We start from the raw sequence: 15,455 nt of genomic DNA on the forward strand, positions 1-15,455 counted from the left end.
TAAAATAATAGAACTGTCTGTAACTAATGGAGTCATCTCTAGCTTCTCATGAATTATGAGTGGACATGAATTGAATTCCTCTCTGGGACATTTTACTTAAGCGGGGGTTTGTTTCATTACTTCACTTACAATTAGAGTTTGAAGTTTGTGTGTAAGTGGGGTTTTCTAATTGTTTTGTGGATAATAATGCTAATGATATTTATTGTTCAAAAACTAACGGAGACAGTTTGAACTGTGCATTTGGCCGTTTGGTATTGATTGTTCCAAATAATTTTATTTGGTTTGGCGATAACCGCCCGATAATCGTTAATCTGATATCAATCCGCCCGTTATCTTATTGGATGGCTAGCAGATTACTATATTTATAATCCGATTACCGATAAGCCAAATCGTTAAGCGTAATTATTCGCCGATAAGCACCCCTACATGTGGCTCTCCATAGATGTTTAGTACGTACCCCACCAATCTTTAAGATATTTGATAGGTTACTTAAGGTGTGTTTGGTACGATGGAAATCATATGTTATCCCATTTTTCACTGTTATAGTTTGGAAAATATTTTCCTAGATATCACATTTTCTTGAAATTGGAGGAAAATAACTTCCCTAGAAAAAGTTAGGAAAATATTTTTCAAAAACTCCACCTACCCTCACATCTAATCCCAACCCCCTCCAACTTTAATTTTCTGTTTTTATCGTTTTTCTGCGCCACTCACCTACTCCAACCACCACCCACCCCCGCAAAAAAATTAAAAAATTATTATTATTATTTTCTATTTTTTTCGTTTTTTTGAACTACCCACCCACCTCCCTCCCCCCCTGCAATTTTTTTTATACATTTTTTTTTTGTATTTTTAAGTTTCTGTTTCTGTTTTTTTGTGCCATCCCAACGCTCAACCCCTCCCTCCCTCCCTCGGAAATTTTTTTTTTTTATATATTATCAGTTCTGGGTTTTTTCATTTTTCACGAGTTCCAAAGATATGAGTTATGAGGTTTATGTGTTTGGAAGTTTGCGAATTTAAAAATTATAGATTTTACGGGTTCGAAAGTTTAGTGGTTCAAAAGTTTATCAAATTTGTAGGTTCGAAAGGTTATTGTTCGAAAGTTTATAGTTTCATATTTATTGTATCTAAATTATTTATGAATATTCTTAAAAAGTTATTTTCCTTAATTTGCATACCTAACACCGAAAAATGAGTAAGATTACTACTTATTTTCCAAGAAAACATTTTCTTGAAAAATATTTTCCACGAAAAATATTTTCCGTTTTACCAAACACACCCTTAGTTTAGAGCTAAGTCAAGTCACAATTTATTCTGAATTTCTTGGACATTTTATCTCCCGTTGCCAGTTGCTTGAGCATTTGGTGCTGGAATACGTAGATAATGCAAACCACATTGAGATTAACGCTCCCAAGCTGAGATCATTTGACTTCACAGGCAATATACATTTTTTACATCTAAAACGTGTCCCGCTTCTTGCAAAAGTTTCACATGAGTCTACACCATTTGTAAAAGCAGGAAAAAATGATCTTGTCAATTTTTTTAAGTCCATTCCTGTACTAGAGCATCTCCACTGGAATTACAGTAGTTTCCGGGTAATCACGACTTCATTTTAATGTGTGTTCATAGATGTACCATCTTTTCGGCTTTAACACATCCCTTTTTTGACATTTTTTTGTAGTTTATGATTACAAGACCAGGTGAAGTACCAACAAGGCTTCCCTCTGCACTCAACTGCCTTAAATATCTTTACCTATCTAAAATTTGCCTGGAAGAACGAGTCGAGCTTTTTGATGAAATCAGGTTAGTTAATTTCATCATGGTATCAGAGTTGAAGTTCTCTATTAGCTTTAGAGAGGAAGAGTGCTAGAGTGAATCTGACGAAATATTCTAGAAGAGGAGGAAATGAAATGTAATGCTTTAATTGAATCTGACAAGTGTAGCTGTTCATGTATATATAGAATAAAAGAATAAAACTAACTCTACTCCTCAACTGTAGTTAAGGCTAATGCTAAACCTAGTCACACTAACTCTACTCTAATGTAAGTTAGTTATAACTAACAAATGGAACATAACTACCTAACAGTAAGGAAGGAAAGTTAACCACAACTAGCACTATTAATCTCAGCACTCCCCCTCAAGCTGACGGGTAAGAACATGTTTTCAACCCCCAGCTTGCTAAGCAAAGAGTAGTGCTGGACCTTTCCTAGTCCTTTCGTGAGTATATCTGCCAATTGAGCCTTCGTGTTAATACACTACTAAAAAATTAGGTTTTAGCGACGGACAAATTTTGTATCTAAATAGAAAAATCTGTCGTTAATCTAATTTAGCGACGGATTAGCAACAGATTATCAAGAAATTCTGCTAGCTACGAGCGTTTTAGTGACAGATTAGCGACGACGTTCGTAGCTAATTCCATTTTTTTCGTAGTAATATGGTGAGTTTGAATAAGACCCTGCTGCAGTTTCTCCCTTACGAAATGGTAATCAATGTCAATGTATTTTGTCCGCTCATGAAAAATAGGATTTGCAGCTATTTAAATGGCTGCTTTACTATCACAATGTAAGGCAATGTGTAGTTGAATTTGGACTCCCAACTCTTTGAATAACCCTACTAACCATGAAACCTATGCCACTGTAGAAGCCATACTTCTGAACTCTGCTTCAACTGAGCTTCTGGAGACTGTGGTTTGCTTCTTAGATTTCCATGATGTTAATGAGTTTCCAATCTTAACTAGATAGTCTGTAACAAACTTCCTGGATTGAGGGCAAGAAGCCCAGTCTGAGTCACAGAAGGCTACCAAGTTATCAGATTGATGTGAAGACATTAATAGGCCTAATCCTGGTGTATTTTTGACATACTTAATCACCCTCAGAGCTGCATTCATATAAGTCCTTTTTGGTTTATGCATGAATTGACTTAGAACTTGAACAACATAAGCTATATCAGGCCTAGTCATAGTTAGATATAGTAGCCTGCCCACTAACCTTTGTAAGATTCAGGATCAAGTAACATAGAGTCATTGACAGTTGCACCTATGGCATCATTAGTGCACAAGATATCCTCTTCAAAATCTGTCGTGGTCAGCCTTTGATTGCACTCTAATGGGGTAAATACTGGCTTAGCTCCCCCTAGCCCAGGGTTAGCAATCAAATCAAGGGCATATTTCCTCTGATTCATTAAAATGCCAGCCTTGCTGCGAACAAATTCTATGCCCAAAAAGAATCTGAGTTTCCCCAAATCTTTCATCTTGAACTTCTTCTGTAGGTTGTCTCTAGCAAACTAAATTAGCTGAAAATCATTATCTGTAAGTAGGAAGTCATCTACATAGACCAAAATTACAACCAAGGCTGAACCTCTCTATTGTGTAAACAAAGAGTAATCAAAATGACTTTGAACAAATCCCAAATCTTTAAGAGCTTCTGTCAATTTCAAGTTCCATTGTTTGCAGGCTTGCTTTAAACCATAAAATGATTTCCTTAGCTTGCACACTTTGGTCTTGGACTCCTCCTTGATGTTGTACCCTTGTGGGAGTTGCATATACACTTTTTCAAATATGTCACCTTGCAGAAAAGCATTGTGCACATCCATTTGGTAAATGTGCCAATGCTTAGAAGCTGCTACTGCTGTGACTGATCTACCAGTGACCATCTTGGCTACTAGGAAAAATGTTTCCTTGCAGTCCAACCCTCCTTTTGACTGAAAACTTTGGCTACCAATCTAGCTTTAAATCTCTACACCTCCCCATTAGCTTTGTATTTCACTTTGTACACCTATTGTCACCCTATGAAAGCCTTAACAACAGGCAAATCAACAATATCCCATGTGTTATTTTCCTTTAATACTGTAACTTCCTATTGCATGGTTAGTTAATTTCATCATGGTATCAGAGTTGAAGTTCTCTATTAGCTTTAGAGAGGAAGAGTGCTAGAGTGAATCTGACGAAATATTCTAGAAGAGGAGGAAATGAAATGTAATGCTTTAATTGAATCTGACAAGTGTAGCTGTTCATGTATATATAGAATAAAAGAATAAAACTAACTCTACTCCTCAACTGTAGTTAAGGCTAATGCTAAACCTAGTCACACTAACTCTACTCTAATGTAAGTTAGTTATAACTAACAAATAGAACTTAACTACCTAACAATAAAGAAAGAAAGTTAACCACCACTACCACTACTAATCTCAACACTTTCATGTGTTCTTTGCTCGATTAGAAGCTCCCGAATTTAGAGGAACCTGAAATTAAGGTTCATAATGATGTTTGTTCTTTATATGTGTGTGTTGTGACTTTATTATTTTCATACTCATTAAATCTTCAGTTTCAAGTTCAGAGTGATGAGTTTTCCATGATCTTTCTTAGAGTCCTTTTGATCTTATGGGAAAATTACTTGCTCTTGTGCTCGGGAGCGCTGTTGATGAAATTCCTGCAAGCTTCTCAGATGTGACATATAATCATCTGAGGGCAGTTAAGATTAATGGTGTAGCAGGAGCATAATGTGAAATGCAACTTATCAAGGTTTTATTGGCCAAGTCTCCCCTGCTGGTGAGAATGGTAATCGACCTCGATGTAGTAGGAGATCAATCTCTCAAATTACTTGTAGAGATAGCCAAATTTCAGAGGGCATCACCTAAAGTTGAAGTGGTATATAACGTTGTTGCTTATCCCGGTTACTATCTTGCTTGATGTTCACGAGTCTTTAATCAGACCATGGTCTTTTCTAAAACGTTTTGGGAGCGAGTGTAAATAGAAAATGAATGTTGATGCAATAGTATAAGCCTATAAGGCTGTGTTTTGCCTTGTCAATTGGTAGTGAGTAGAATATCAGTTAGGGAACATAGTGAATCAAGATGGATGTTTTGGATAATGTATATACTGATACAAAGGAATGAATTAAAGTTGGGGGCTATGCGTAAGATGAGCAGGGGTAGAGCGGCCTGGGCCAGATGAATTTCCGATGGCGTTTTAGAAAAGTGTGGTTAGGGCGGGCTTGTAGTGGCTTACTAGGTTATTTAATATCCTTTTTAGGATGAAAAAGATGTCCGGAGAGTGAAGATGGAGCACAATGGTTCCGGTGTACAAGAATAAGGGTGATATCAAAAATTACAATAACTATCGGGGTATTAAGCTGCTTAGTCATACTGTGAAGGTGTGGGAGAGGGTGGTGGAGCTAAGGGTGAGGAGAAGGGTATCTATATTCGAGAACCTGTTTGGATTTATGCCAGAGCGTTCGACTACGGAAGTCATTGACCTTGTTAGGGGATTGATAGAACAATATAGGGAGAGGAAGAGGGACTTGCATATGGTGTTCATCGATTTAGAAAATGCTTACGATAAAGTACCGAGGGAGGTTCTGTGGAGATGCTTGGAGGCTAGAGGGGTACCTGTGGCCTACATTAGGGTGATTAAAGACATGTATGAGGGAGCAAAGACCTGTGTGAGGACAGGGGAGGGGTCTCAGACCATTTTTCGGTCATGATGGGGTTGCATCAGGGGTCGGTCTCAGCCTTTTTTGGTTTGCCCTGGCGATGGACGTACTAACTCGCCACATCCAATGGGAGATGTCGTGGTGCATGTTGTTTGTAGACGGTATTATTTTGATTGACGAGATGTGAGACGGTGTTAACACAAAGTTAAAGGTGTGGAGACAGACCCTAGAGTCTAAAGATTTCAAGCTGAGTAGAACCAAGACAAAATACTTGGAGTGTAAGTTTAGTGGTGCTACTGAGGGAGTGGAAGGGGAGGTGAGGGTGAGTTCACAAGTCATACCTAGGAGGGGGAGTTTTATGTACCTTGGGTCTATTATACAGGGGGTGGGGAGATTGATAATGTTGTCACACATCATATTGGGGCGGGATAAATGAAATGGAGACTTGCTTCCGGTATTTTGTGAGACAAGAAGGTATATATTTTATAGAGCGGTAGTCAGACCGGCTATGTTGTATGGGACTGAGTGTTGTCCAGTTAAGAGCTCTCACGTCCAGAAGATGAAGATTGCAGAGATAAGGATAATGAGATGGATGTGGGGGCACACCAGATTAAGATAAGATTCATAATGAAGTTATTCGGGACAAGGTTGGTGTCGCCCTTATTGAGGACAAGATGCATGAAGCACGATTTAGATGGTTTGGACATGTGAGGAGGAAAAGCACAGACACTTCAAAAATGAGGTGTGAGAGGTTGAAATTGGAGGGCCTTATGAGAGGTAGAGGTATGCCAAAAAAGATTTGGGGTGAGGTGATTAGGCATGACATGGTGCAGCTACAACTGACCGAGGACATGAATCGTGATAGAAATGTGTGGAGGTCGAAGATTAGGATGGTAGGTTAGGTAGTCTAGATTATTCATACCGGTAGTATTAGTACGTACTCCCGTATTTGGTTGGTAGTAGGATTATTTGAATACCTATTTTCTTTTTATTTTTTAATTACTATCTTGTTGTGTATGCTGCTTTTACATGGTTTTTTGGTGTTGTCCCGTCTTGTTTATTGTTATTACTATAGTACCTATTCTTGCCTGAGCCGAAGGCCTACTGGAAACAGCTTCTCTACCTCCACAAAGGTATGGGTAAGGTATGCATGCACACTACCCTAGCCAGACCCCATTATGTGGATTATACTAGGTATGTTGTTGTTGTTCTGTTATAACTGCCTGCTTCTTCACAGTAAGCATTTGAGAAGCTGGATGCAATACCCAACCCTGTTGCAGCGCATCTGATCAGTGAAAACTCATGAACACATTATGACAAAGATCTTTTTTTGGCGAGTATAATTGAGACTTGCACATAATATCGCAACAATAACAAATTAGGCAAGAGCTTATGAACACCTAAGATGTAAAGATAAATGGATAAGCAGTCGAAAGACTTCATTCGATGTGCTTCTTTAACATTTGATGCCCACTTATGGACCAACATAAACTATTAAGTTCGAAGTTCCGTTTTTCATAGAAAATTCTCCCCCCCCCCTTCTTCCCCCCCCCCCAACCATTCATGGACCAGCCTACTCCTAACTAAAAGGAAAAAACGATATTTTGTAGAAGCCTAACTTAGCTTTTGAGGCTCTTAAATTTGTCATGTTCAAGTAAACACTTCTATCTGGCTCCTATGGTTGTGCTTTAGTCACAACGGAATGGGTGAATAGGATATTAGAATTAAAATTTGAATACAGATAAAAACAATTTCTGCATAAGCCTTGATAAAGTATTCGATATTTGTACTAGTGAGAGATATCATATACTCATAAAATAATCGAGTTTTAGGCGAATTGGTCGAGACATGTACATTATCGGAAAAAAAGAACTTAATATTTACACACTAGTATTCATGTAATGTAAAGTCTAAAACCTATAATTAAGTTGGCGCTACTAATCAAAATCCATCTGTTTATAAAGTTATTTTAAGTGATCTATAGACTCATGAGTTGCCTGAATAGAGTTGTGACATTGTTCATTGCTGCACAGTGGGAACTATTTTATTTGTATCCAACCCTATGTTGGTCTTGGATCGTTCAAACTCTTGTATTTGTTCAAATAGCTTATGCTTTAAAAGTAAATGGATTTGGCAGGCAAAAGTGTTACCAGATGATACACATGTATAGGTTAAAATCTATCTTTAGAATATTTAAGCCAAGATATGCTTGTACTTGCCGCTGATATATCAAAAAAAATTCTCTCACTAAATTCTCTCCGTACCAACGGCTATTTCTCTTATATCAGTAACTTCTCACCTCTTTTAGAGGTGAGTGGTGCACACGTACCTCCGCATGGGGATGCCGACAGGCATCACACCGGCACATCCTATGGAGAATCTGACTCCCCCAGTTGGAGCGACCAACCCGTCGTTCGGAATTCCATCCAAACTAGACTATGCCAACGCAATTGTAACCCCTGCTAAACCTAGCTCCAAAGCTCGACTAGGGGACCCCAATGTCAAAGCTAGGGTTACGACCAACAACGGTATGCCGGTGGTCATCTTCAAAGCTAACGAATATTACGGAATAATGGCGGAGAAATGCAAATTCACAATCATAGGGAAGTTTCTGAAAACTCGCCCCAACATTGAAAGAATTCGCTGTTTTTGTTGAAAAGGTTTCCCTAAAAAGAGACGTCAAAATTGGTGCATACGATTTCCGCACTGTCTTTATTGATGTTAAGAATGAAAAGGATTGCAAAACTGTCTGGTTTAAGTGCTCAATTGAAATCGATGGATTAGTTATGTGGTTACAAAATGGTCGCCGAATTTTAAGCTAGAAGAGGACTCTCCAATTGTTCCGGTCTGGGTTCTATTGCTGAGCCTCCCATTTTATTTCCATACTTGGCACTATGTGAAACAAGTTCTGGGTCCGGTGGGCATCCCCCTATCGATGGATATCACAACTGATTACAGAACCAGGCCGAGCATGGCTAAGGTAAGAGTGGAAGTGGACCTAACCAAACCATTTCTGAATTCTGTTTGGGTGAGAATGGAGGAAGAGCCTAATCCTCTCAAGGGATTTACTCACAAGATTGAGTATGAGGGGGTTCCGAAGTAATGGAAACACAGTAAACTGCTAGGTCACTCCATAGTTTAATGCAGGGCTATTGAAAAGGAAAAGGATAAAGGAAAAGAGAAGGAATGCGAGCAACAGAAGTTAGTGAATCATAATCAACAACAGCCTAAACAAAAAGAGGATGATAACAAAACTGTTGGCAAAATCATAAATCGTGAAGACAAGATAGACAAATCTACAGCTCAATTGGGCAACAAGAATCAGACCAAAGAGGGTACTAGTGCACCTACGACACAAGAAAGCAATGCTCACACCTCCAAAAAAAGGCAATTAGGGCATAAGGGTGATCATAGCATAGACACTAAGATGCTGGCAGAGCCTCACAAGAAAGATGATCCTACACGAAAGAATGACAAAGGAAAAAAAGTCAGTCCTCATCAACTTGATATACCTAAATCTTATGCCCAAGTTCAGGAGGACAAGGCCGCTAACAAGGAACCAAAAAAGAAGAAGAAAAAGAAAAAGTCTACTAACAAGCGCCTTCAAGTTAGGAATAGGTTATAGCCCAAGAGAAAGAATAAGAGGATATATAATGACATTGACAAGGTTATTAAAAGAATTGAAGGGACTCCTGAGAAGCCTGCTCAAAATCAAAATTAAAAGGAATATCACGATCAAATTAACACTCAAAATCAAAATGAAAAGGCAAACAGAGCTAGCTCTAGCAACAACTCCAACCAAGGAGCTGAGAATACTAGAAACAGAATTGAAACAGCGGATGAAGTTCAAGAGATACAAGTCAAGAGTGGTGAACTGGTCGTGGACCTTGGACCTATCAAACTGGTACAAATAAACCCCTCAGACACACAGGGAACATTAGTGGATGTCGACAATGTAGAAGATGTATCTTCTGAAGAGGAGGATATTGGTAAGCAAGCTGGAGCAATTACAGCTTTATCAGAACCTCCAGATCCTATTTCAGAGGAGCTAGACAACATAACTGCTAAACAGGGCCTATTCCCAAGGGGAACAAAGCTAAAAAACAAAAACAAAAAAGGAAGACAAGCCGGGCAGATTAGTCAAGCAGGTCTCCTACACACTAAACATCAAGAAAAAAATACACCACCCCTTAAATCCAATGTTTAAAGCCATCATTTGGAATATTAGGGGTATGAGATCCAAAGGAGCTTTTGACAGGCTATTGAAACTTGTCAGACTCCACAAAGTTAACTTCATCGCATTACAAGAACCTTTTCTAGCACCTTCTCAGATTGAGGAATTCAGAGAACGACTTTGTTTCGACAATGCTATGACAAATAACAATAGCAAAATTTGGTATTTTTGGAATCACACTCTCAACTGCACCTTCATATCTCAACACAAACAACAAATGACATTCAAGGCTAACCAAGTTGGTCACTTAGACTACTTTTGGTTTACTGTTGTCTACGCAAAGACCAATGCTAGCAGAAGGAAAAGACTCTGGAGGCAACTTAGGATAATGCATACTCTGATAGACGGTCCTTGGGCAGTAGGAGGGGATTTCAATGTAACTGTATCTCCTGATGAAAAGAAGGGAGGTCGTCCTCACATCCTCTCTAAGAGTATTGATTTTATCAAGTGTATGGGTGATTGTGGTTTATTCGACAACAACTTCACTGGCAACACATTCACATTGTGTAATAATAGAAAGAGAAGGAAAAGGATCAGCAAAAGGATTGACAAGGTCATCACTAACCAGGAGTGGTTTGATAAGTTTAATCTAGAGTCGATCATCTCCCAAAAACAGGATCGGATCACAACATGATTATCTTCCATAATACTTCAGACAACACGAATTTTATTAGGTATTTCAGATGCTTAAATTTCTGGTCTGATCATGAGGGGTACCATGATATTGTGAAGAAGTGCTGGGATGAGGATATTCAGGGAAAAACGATGTGGAGACTTCCGAGCAAACTCAAGAACCTTGCTCATACTCTTAACAAGTGGTCTAGGGATACAATTGGGGATGTCTTTGAAACAGTCAAACATATGGAGGAAACTCTTAATATTAAAGAGGAGGAATATGAAACAGATGACTCAAAACTCAATATAATGGCTCTACACAAAGCTCAAACGGACTATATAAGGTGGCTTAAGACTCAGGACTCCATTTTAAAGCAGAAAGCAAGGGTGAAATAGGTAGAGGAAGGCGACACCAATTCAAAATACTTCTACAATATTATTAAGGGTAGGAGTAGAAGAGCTCAAATTTTCAGAATTAAGGACTCTGAGGGCAATTGGATGGTTGATTCTAATAATATTGCTCAGGCTGCCATTGATTACTTCAACAACTTATTCCTTCAACCTGAAGTTAGTAGTGATATGAGTATCCTCAGATACTTGGAAGATAGAGTCAGTGACCAGCACAATGAAATGCTTCAGGAATGTCCCTCTGAAGAAGAAATTAAATCGGCTATATTCTCTATGGATCCTAATAGCTCAGCTGGGCCCGATGGCTTCAATGGGCATTTTTTTCAATCTTCTTGGGAGGTGATCAAAGTTGATTTAATAGCTTTTGTGAGGGACTTTTCACTGGAGCTAATCTCACTAGATACTACACACATGCTTGCTTGGTTCTCATTCCTAAGGTGAAGGCCCCGAGTGATTTAGCCAACTAAGACCTATAAGCCTTTGCAATTTCACCAATAAAATTCTTTCCAAGATCATTGCCACGAGATTAGCCCCTATTCTCACTAGTATTGTTTCTAAAAACCAAACTGGGTTTGTGAAAGATAGCTCATCACTGAAAATATTCTTCTGGCTCAGAAAATTGTCCATGGTATCAAGGGAGGGAAGGAGGGTGGCAATGTGGTCATGAAACTAAACATGTCTAAATCCTACAACAAAATGTCATGGACCTTCCTCATATTAGTTCCCAGAAAACTTGGTTTCAAGGAATACTTTATTGAGCTCATTCACAGGCTAATTTAAAACAAATGGTATTATATCATAGTCAATGGAACAATGCATGGTTTTTTTAGATCCTTTAAAGGTCTAAAGTAAGGTGATCCTCTTTCCCCTGCCCTCTTCATTCTTGCTGCCGAGGCTCTTTCAAAGTCTTTGAATCATCTCCACTTCAACAACAATTTCAAAGGTTTCAACATGAATGTGAACGGTCCACAAATCAATCATCTATGCTATGCTAATGATGTGGTCCTATTCCACTCCATCAGAAGACAGTCCATCAAGTTAATAATGAAGAAGATTGAAAGCTACCAACATGCCTCTGGGCAGGAAGTGAACAAGGAGAAAAGTTGTTTCATCACACACTACGATCTTGATTCAAGGATTAACAGAAGGATTAAGAAATGGACCGGCTATGAGCAATCTAACTTTTCTTTCACCTACCTGGGCTGTCCTATCTACACAGGCAGGAAAAGAATCAATATTTTCACGGATCTAGCTACTATAGTGGTGTCAAAAGCAGGTGCTTGGCAAAGTAAGAGGCTAACGGCCAGAGGCAAAGCTCTAATCATTAAGCACATTCTCCAGTCACAGACTCTACACCTCTTCGCAACCATGGAACCTCCTATATCCATCCTATTACAGATAGAGAAGTACTTCTCCAACTTTTTCTGGGGAATGAACGAGGGGAGGAGTAAATACCATTGGTGCTCATAATGTGCTACCCTATTGAGGAAGGGGGCCTTGATTTCAAAAGACTCAAAGATATATACAATACCTTCATAGGCAAACGATGGTGGAGACTTAGAACCATCGACAATCTATGGTCTAAGTTCACCAAAGCTAAATATTGCCCAAGAACCAACATGATGGCTAAAGTCATTGCTCAAATAACTCCAATATATGGAGAAACTTACTTCAAATCAGACCTCACGTGGAGCAGTACATCAAATGGGAAATAAATGCTGGTAACATATTCTTTTGGTGGGACAATTGGCCTAGTGAAGGCTCCATTGCTCAAAGGTTACAACTCTCCAGAAAACCAGGGAGTATCATGGTTAAAGACTATATTCTCGACAATCAGTGGGATATCCCCAACCTCAGCACTTTTCTTCCTAACATGATTGTTCAAGATATTGCACAAATAGAAATTGGGGACAAAGAAAAGGCGGACAATGGTATTTGGTCTCTGGAGAACACATGCAATTTCTCATACTTTTCAACCTTTGACAAGTTAAGACAAAGACAAACAAAGGACCCTGTGGCTGATCATATTTGGGGGGGGGGAATATTCCTTTCAAGGTTTCCTTCTTCATGTGGAAACTTCTCAGGAAAAAGTTACCTATGGATGATATTATTCTCAAATTCGGCATTCAAAAAACGTCTAGTTGTACATACTGCAGAAACGCATATCCTGAAACTATGGACCATGTCTTCTCTACTGGCTACATGGACTCCAAAGCTTGGAATCATCTTTCGGGCCCTCTGGGCATCACGCACACAGGGACTACAGTTAATGAGGTCTTGGATTGTTGGCGGCAAACAAGACCAAAGAATGCACTTCACAAATTATTACTCAATATTACCCTTTGTTACACCATGTGGGAACTCTGGAAAGCGAGATGTAAAAAAAAATATAATAACAAGTCTACTACTGTATTTAGGATTGCTAATCATATTTTCTTCAATGTGCATGTTAACATTCCTAAATGCTATAGCATAGTAGACTACAACTAGAGCTGGCAAAATATTTATCACTTAGCAGAAACTTATAAACCCAGGATAACTAGTGTTCTGGTGTGCTGGAAAATGCTTCAAGAGAATACATGAAAGATTAACACTGATGGTAGCTTTGTTGCCATTAGCGGGCAGACAGGAATAAGGGGGATTGTTAGAAAGGGAAATAGGGACTTGATTATGGCTTTTGCCAAACCAGTACAATTCTCAACTAACATTCTTTGTGAACTGCAGGCCGCTATCTATGGAATTAATTGGTGCTACCAACAACTACCTCCACAACTCACGATAGAGATGGATTCACAGGTGGTCGTGAAGATGATCCAAGGAATGGTTAAACCACCATGGAAGCTTTGAAGAGCTGTGGAGGAGGTGAAAATTAAAAGAAGATGCTTGAAAGACGCTTCAACACAAAACACAGTTATAAGGAAGCTAATACGGTAGCCGACTCTCTTGCAAAACTAGCAATAACATTGGACAATGAGAGAATCTTTCTCACAGAGGAGGAATTACCATAGAATTCAAGAAGGCCCCTACGAATGAATAAATTACATTTGGCCTCCTTCAGATTCAAAAAGGGCAAACACTCAGGATGTCATTATGATCCTCCCTAAACAACTCTCGAGGGGAGGCCAAATCTGTGAAGACAATCCTCTCCTCCCCCGACCTGTTATTAGTTATAGTATTGTCGTATGCAATTCTGCAATTATAATGTATGGGTCCTTTTGGTGTCCTCCGGAAGTTTTGGTTATATGTCCCCCTCCTTATCAATAAACAAGGTAGGGGTCCTGCCAAACCCCCCATTGAATCAGGAACACAACCTGGTTGGGTGGTTTGAAATAAAAAAAAAAGCCAAGATAATATTGGGGAAGTGTTCCTAGGTCGACATTCGTCGAAAAGATCTAAGAAACGGCGAAGTCTTGGATCAAAGAGTTTTTAAGGGCTGAAGTCGAGGAATCAACAAGGACCAAGGCCGAGGTCGAGTACTTTTGACAGAGTTGTAACTACTAGTTTCAAGATAGGACATTAAAGAGAATATTTTAGTGGATATTCTCTGCACTTCTACTGTTAGGGTATTTTTTTAGGAATATGTTTCCTATAAATAAAAAGAGACACAATTATAGGGGACATGCGATATTCATTTCGCAAAAATATACTTTGACTCGAAAAAGTGAATCAGATCTCATTGCTAGTAAAAACAAATATCACTTTTTCATTAAGATTCTTGTCTACATTTTTTTCACTTGATCCGAGAATCACACCGATATTCAAAGGATTGTCCATCATTCATCATTATCAGAAAGAACATGCACTGATTCCATCATTTCTTGGGTGACCCATTTAGTCTATTTACTTAAATGACATTTATTGTTATTCATTAATATTGAATGCTACATTATTGCCTTTGATTCCTGGAATATTTATTGCACATTGCCGCCATTATTCAAATACACCTACATAATATCTGTTGCATTTTTGAGAAATCCATCTTGAAGATATTATTGTTAGCTAAGATTAACCCTTATTTATATAAATTTGATTAGTTTAACCAAGATCTATGTTTTTTTGGTCAAACATCGCATACAAGAAAGAAAAAGAAAAAGAACCAAGAGAATTGCGTAAATTACATCCTTATCCCTAGAAAGATTTCTGAAACTAACGAGTACTTCATTAGTTAAACAAGCCTTTTTAAAAAATAAAATAAAAAGAGAGATTCAAAGATATTTTCGTCATTCCATCTAGATTACCCCCATGAGGTAATCTAGATACCCCCAAATACCCCCCAAAACAAAATAAAATTCTTTCCCGCAAACCAAACTCCGACTGTAACAATATCTCTATCTCCATAAATAAATGAAGAAATCAGCAATATCAACGGTGAAAAATAGAGGAATCCAAACCGAACCGGAGAAGCTGACGGAGCCGGAGATGAACGCGGCCTTGCAGCTTATTCAGCTCAGCGGCGATTCCGATAGCAGCGCCCGTGACATTGATCATACCGCCGGCGACAGTTGGAGAGTAGTGATTGCAGAAAAGGAGCACGGCGAAGAAGAAAGCGTTGGTAACACGGCGGAGGTATCATCAACAGCCGTCAATATGGAAGAGACTTTTGATGAAGCTTTTCCCTCTACGAAAAGGAAGTTTCGATCCATCTCCGCTCTCTATCAGGTTACAAAACCTTTGATCCTTAAGAATAAGCATCGTAAGTTTAAATCCAGGAACTAAATGCATTTATTTGCCCCCCAAAAAATAATTAAGGAAAACGAGATGTAAAATAT

General features: G+C 38.7%; 1 protein-coding gene across 1 annotated transcript; it reads left to right on the forward strand.

Annotated features, from left to right (window-relative positions):
- The first annotated feature begins 9,661 nt into the window (after positions 1 to 9,661).
- LOC142162224 (uncharacterized) lies at positions 9,662 to 10,674 on the forward strand. Its single transcript, XM_075218549.1, has 2 exons — positions 9,662 to 10,236; positions 10,338 to 10,674. Exons 1-2 carry the CDS (start codon positions 9,662 to 9,664, stop codon positions 10,672 to 10,674), a joined length of 912 nt encoding a protein of 303 aa, XP_075074650.1.
- Positions 10,675 to 15,455: the final 4,781 nt, after the last annotated feature.

This window comes from Nicotiana tabacum, chromosome 7 (genome assembly GCF_000715075.1).
Source record: "Nicotiana tabacum cultivar K326 chromosome 7, ASM71507v2, whole genome shotgun sequence".
NCBI lineage: Eukaryota > Viridiplantae > Streptophyta > Magnoliopsida > Solanales > Solanaceae > Nicotiana > Nicotiana tabacum.

Excerpts from the sequence above, each read along its gene's own strand:
- LOC142162224 (XM_075218549.1), top strand. The coding sequence starts at position 9,662 with ATGAGATCCAAAGGAGCTTTTGACAGGCTATTGAAACTTGTCAGACTC. Across the intron at positions 10,237-10,337 it reads GTCATCACTAACCAGGAGTG|GTATTTCAGATGCTTAAATT; the intron begins GTTTGATAAGTT and ends GAATTTTATTAG.